The sequence below is a fragment of the Nannospalax galili genome, unplaced genomic scaffold (assembly GCF_000622305.1).
Source record: "Nannospalax galili isolate Female #2095 unplaced genomic scaffold, S.galili_v1.0 scaffold565, whole genome shotgun sequence".
Taxonomy (NCBI): Eukaryota; Metazoa; Chordata; class Mammalia; order Rodentia; family Spalacidae; genus Nannospalax; species Nannospalax galili.
Window position 1 is genome coordinate 28,080 of NW_008352729.1, and position 5,512 is coordinate 33,591.

Consider the following 5,512-nt stretch of genomic DNA (forward strand, 5'->3'; position numbering starts at 1 on the left):
TTTCCCATAATATGCTCGATTAAATAATGTATGTCAGTGCATTTGTAAAGAAAAATGTATTAAAATTGTGTATTGAATTGACTTTAACTACATGACCCTTCGTTTTCGAAGCATCAATATCAGAATCACAGTAAGGTGAATAGAGGGCAATATTTAATAAATTACATATGTGCATATAATTTGATTACCATAAGTACTAAATGTAGTCCAAAATGGAACTGAATTAACTGCTTAAGTTTAACCTTATCTGCAGATGGAGAACCATTCAAAACAGAAAAATCAAATACCTCTGCGTTGATGGAATTTATTCTCCTGGGGTTTTCTGATGTTCCCCATCTCCAGTGGATTCTGTTTATGATATTTTTGTTCATCTATTTGACTATTCTGATGTGCAATAGCATTATAATCCTGTTAACAAAAACGGACCCTGCTCTTCAGACCCCAATGTATTTTTTCCTTAGCAACTTTTCCTTTTTGGAAATCTGTTATGTAACAGCCACTATCCCGAGAATGCTTGTGGATCTTTACACCCGGAAAGGCAGCATCTCTGTGCTGGCCTGTGCAACACAAATGTGCTTTGTCCTTCTGTTGGGAGGTACTGAGTGTCTCCTGCTGATGGTCATGGCCTATGACCGCTATGTGGCCATTTGTAAACCTTTGCAATACTCCCTGCTTATGAATTACAATGTGTGCATGCAGCTGGTGGCTGCCTCCTGGATCAGCGGAATTCCAGTTGAAATTGGACAAACCTACCAGATATTTTCTTTGCACTTTTGTGGTTCCAACAGAATCAATCATTTCTTCTGTGACATTCCCCCACTACTCAAGCTTGCTTGCGGTGACACTTTTGTGAATAAGATAGCGGTTTATGTAGTTGCAGTTGTGTTCGTTATGGTGCCGTTTCTTTTGATAATTTTCTCCTATGGCAAGATTATCTCCAACATTCTGAGACTGTCATCAGCCAAGGGTAGGGCCAAGGCCTTCTCCACCTGCTCCTCTCACCTCACAGTTGTTGTCTTATTCTACGGAACAGCGAGTGTCACCTACCTTCAGCCCAAACCGAGCCAATCAGAAGGAATGGGAAAACTTCTGTCTCTTTTCTACACCATTTTGATCCCGGCTCTGAATCCCATTATATACACTTTGAGGAACAAGGACATCATGATGGCACTGAGAAATTTGGAAACCAAGTTACTTACACGAAGCAAAAACTTATAATAGAAAATTATGCATGCAAGTTTGTCAGGTAACTACAAATGAAAAATCAGCATTATTCATGCAAACCTCAATATTTAAAGTCTATTTTTGATCTATAAATATTAAAAGAAATGAGTTTCCTACTCTTTAGTTATAATATTGATGGTATCAGTGTAAAAATGAACTGACTCATTGGAGAGATGCCATTTTTAAGCTCCAGCTTTGTTTTTATTACCTATTGAGTTTAGAGACTTTTTTTTTCCTTTTCTTTTCTTTTTTTTTTTTTTTTGGTTTTTTTGAGACAGGGTTTCCCTGTAGCCCTAGCTGGCCTGGATTCGCTATGGAGACCAGGCTGGCCTCGAACTCACAGAGATGTTCCTGCCTCTGCCTCCCGAGTGCTGGGATTAAAGGTGTGCGCCACCACGTCCAGCCCTAGAGACTTTTTTATGCACCTCAGTGAACGATAACTTGGTGGTGGAAATAGAGTTATTATTTGTCATGGCTTTGTCTTTTCCTGGTTCCAATCTCACACTCCAAGCTGCCCGCTCTCTTACTGCCCGTATCCCATGGTTATCTTAGAACCTCAGACGACCCTGCTTTACTTTCAAGTCTCACTTTGGCAATCTGTTCAGAAGAGGAAGTTTTTAGAATATTCACAATAGAGGGGGCTGGAGTGATGGCTCCGTGGTTAAGAACACTGATTGTTCTTGCAGAAGACCAGGGTTCGAATCCCAGCACCCACATGGCAGCTAACAGCTGTCCGCAACTCCACTTCCATGGGATCCTACAGCCTCTTCTTACCTCTGCAGGCATTTCATGAGCAGGTACACTTACCTACATGCAGGCAATACACACATACACATAAAATAAAAATAATAAATGAAATTTTTTTAAAAAAGAATATTCCAAGTAGAATACCAAAACTCAATATAGTTGGATATTAATATAATTTGCATATGTGTTTGGGTAGACGGAGAGGAAGAAAGAGGGAGGGAGGGAGGGAGGGAAGGAGGGAGGGAGAGAGAGGGAGAGGGAGGAACGGAGGGAGGGAGGGGAGAGAGAGAGAGAGAGAGAGAGAGAGAGAGAGAGAGAGAGAGAGGAACACTTCACCTTTATGAAAAGATGTTTGAGCTGGACATAATGTTGCATGATTTTAGTTCCAGCACTCAGGAGGTAGAGGCAGGTGGATCTCTGTGAGACTAAGGCCTTACCAGCCTGGTCTACATATGGAGTTCCAGGTCAGGTCAACTGGGGCTGAAGGGGGAACAGTTCTCAAAAGGACAAAAATGTTTTATTAAAAAAAAACATAAACAATCCCAGAACCCAGAGTTTTGAAATATAACAGATTAAGTTACTATGAGCACCAAATCAAATCAAAACCTTACATGATACTGAGATAAAAGTTTAGAAACCAGGCACAGAGGCCCAGAAAGAATTAGATGAGAGTGAAGCGGAGATCAGAGACAGCCACAGCCAGTGGAGAGACGAGCCACAGAGAGACTGGATGAGGTGAGCAGCAAGTCCCCGAAAGCCTTTTCGGTAGGTGCAGGGTTGTAGCACTGTGACAGGGTCCCCACAATGGATGAGACAGTTTAAAGTCACAGTTTATGGCATGCTAATTCTAAGGTGACCCAGGAAAACAATAAGCTATGCAAGTAATCCTGTATTTAAAGTTAGTTTGCTTAGGTCACATACAAGAAATTCATTTCACTTCCTGACAACAACTTTGATCTCGCCCATTCCCCTTTATGTCTTTTAGTGCTTAAATTTGTGACAGTAATTTGACATCATTTATTTTACCCACTCTATAAATGTATGGTAACCTCATTTTCTAAAAATATTTTCCCCAAAATAAGAGAGTGAGAGAGAGGTGTGCATATGTCAAAATTCCAGAATGTTTTTATTTTTCTCCTTTTCAGAATGAAAGAATTATTTGGAATCAATGGGAATGCACTTTGAGTTAAACTATATTGATGTGGAAAAATGCAGGATGACATTACCCCACATAAAATTCTCAATTCTTCTATAAAATCAGATGGACCAAGGAATCTGAACTTCTGGAAGGCTCTGGTACAAGTAGACATTCAATGGTTTTAAACTTTAGGTCTTGTACATAAGTTAGCTTGTCAATCCATTAGGTTGTTGTGCATTAATAATTAAGAATATGACAAAAATCACCAGGAAAATGTTTTAACTCTTATATAATATGAGAAAACTCACAGTTCTTTCCTTGAAAGTAAGAAACTAAGTTTGTAGATCTTCCCATATAGAAAGACAGACCTTGTCCAGGCCAGGGATCATGGAACTCTATGCATGATAACATGTAGATTTTGTCTTTTAAGTCATTAAAATGTTTTTTACTGTTTTGTAACAAGTGACCAAATACATAACAAATTAAGAAAACAAAAGTTATTATCTTTATTTCTGTAGGAAATAAATTAGGACCAATTAGGATGACAGGTTTAAGTACTTCGAAGTCTATAGATGAAATCAAAGTGGCGTATAGGCCAAGTTCTTGTCTTAAAACTTAAGGAGAACCATTTCCTTCTAATATTCTTAGATTGTTAGAGGAATTCATTTCCTTGAGATTTTAAAGCTGAGATCTATTTATCTGGCTAGACATCAACTATAGAAACTTCAATTCCACCCACATTCTGTCTTTTCGTTCTTCTTCCATTGATCTCTCTGTAACCCAGACCTCTTTCCATCTTTCTCAACTATAATTAGAATTAAAGGATTCATGTGATTCACCCATATCGACCCGAATTTCAAGATATTAGACCTTAATGAGATATGCAGGATGATTTCACAGCAAGGCTTCAATTAGTACTTGGCTGAACAATTAAGATAATATGTTAGAATAATCAATGACTTTTAGGATTTCTTAGAGTTCTCTTTCTTATAGTTTTTACCATGAACAAGTGCAGAATCAGAGGACAATGAGAAAAATATGTTTCTAAAAATGTTCACAATAAAACCTGAAGTTCTTAGAAAAACAAAACCATATAGCATGTGAAAAGTTGTATTTTCTAAATTACATTTTTATTTTTTATTTTTATTTTTAAGTGTATGCATGTTTTGCCTATTGTGTGCACAGGTGTGAGTGCACCCATGTCATGGAATGCCTGCGGAGGTCAGAAGAGGGCGTTGGATGCCCTGGAACTGGAGTTACAGATGGTTGCTAGCTGCCATGTCGGTGCTGGAAACTGAACTTGGGTCCTCTTCAAGAGCAATGCTCTCAGCCACTGAGACATCTCTCCAGCTCTCAAAAGTTATATTTAAGAGACTACAAATCAAATACATTCGTTAGGAAATGACAGGCCATTTGTCCTCTTAAGGCAACATATCTGTTTAAAATATCACAGATTTTGTATGTACTTAAAAATATACATATTTGCATGTAAATATATGAAAATAATATACAACATTTAAGAGAAAACTATGTCATTTGGGCATATTATTTATAATATGTAAACTCAAAAAATGTATTAGAGGATTATATAAATACATAAAAAATAAATAAATGAATAAAATAAACTATTCAAATATATGAACATAGACATACAGATATATTGCAGAAAATATAAAATTAGAAACATATAAAACTTCAAGAATTTCTTCCATACATATATAATTAAATACATTTTAACATCTAGTAGAAGAAAATTTTTTAAATTAAGCAAACGTATGACATTATTTTATTGTTTACATCATTATATTCTTAAAAATCTATCGATCAGCCAGGCGTGGTGGCACACGCCTTTAATCCCTGTACTGGGGAGGCAGAGGCAGGCAGATCTTTGTGAGTTCGAGGCCAGCCTGGTCTACATAATGAGTTCCAGGAAGGATAGCTGGGTCTACAAGGAGACCCTGTCTCAAAAAAAATTTTTTTTAATTAAAAAAGGGCTAGGCATGGTGGCACACGCCTTTAATCCCAGCACTTGGGAGGCAGAGGCAGGGGATCTCTGTGAGTTCAAGGCCAGCTTGGGATACATAGTGAGTTCCAGGGCAGCTGGGGCTACTTGAAAACCTTTTCTCAAAAAAACCAAAAAAAAAAAAAAAAAACTATTGATCAAGTTGAGATAAAGGAGACATTTCTCAATGGCCACTATTGAACCTGTTATTTTATAAACTTAATATGCAAATATAAAGTTTACATATATAAAACAAATATATGTAAAAATTGGAACCATGTACAGAGACAAAACTGAATTTGCAGTAGTTAATATTTTGTTTTAAGTAGACTTTATGTATTAGTAGATACTAACATCTTTGCCATATCTAACAGATGATTTTCACAAAAATAAGGAGTAGA

The 5,512-nt window shown here is 37.1% G+C and overlaps 1 protein-coding gene across 1 annotated transcript; it reads left to right on the forward strand.

Moving 5' to 3' along the window:
• Nucleotides 1-282: 282 nt before the first annotated feature.
• On the forward strand, nt 283-1,218 carry LOC103747503 (olfactory receptor 10AG1-like). The gene has a single exon (XM_008849964.2). It carries the CDS (start codon nt 298-300, stop codon nt 1,216-1,218), a length of 921 nt encoding a protein of 306 aa, XP_008848186.1. The 5' UTR covers nt 283-297.
• The last annotated feature ends 4,294 nt before the right edge of the window (nt 1,219-5,512 follow it).

Coding starts and splice junctions, on each gene's coding strand:
- LOC103747503 (XM_008849964.2), top strand. CDS start 298: ATGGAATTTATTCTCCTGGGGTTTTCTGATGTTCCCCATCTCCAGTGG.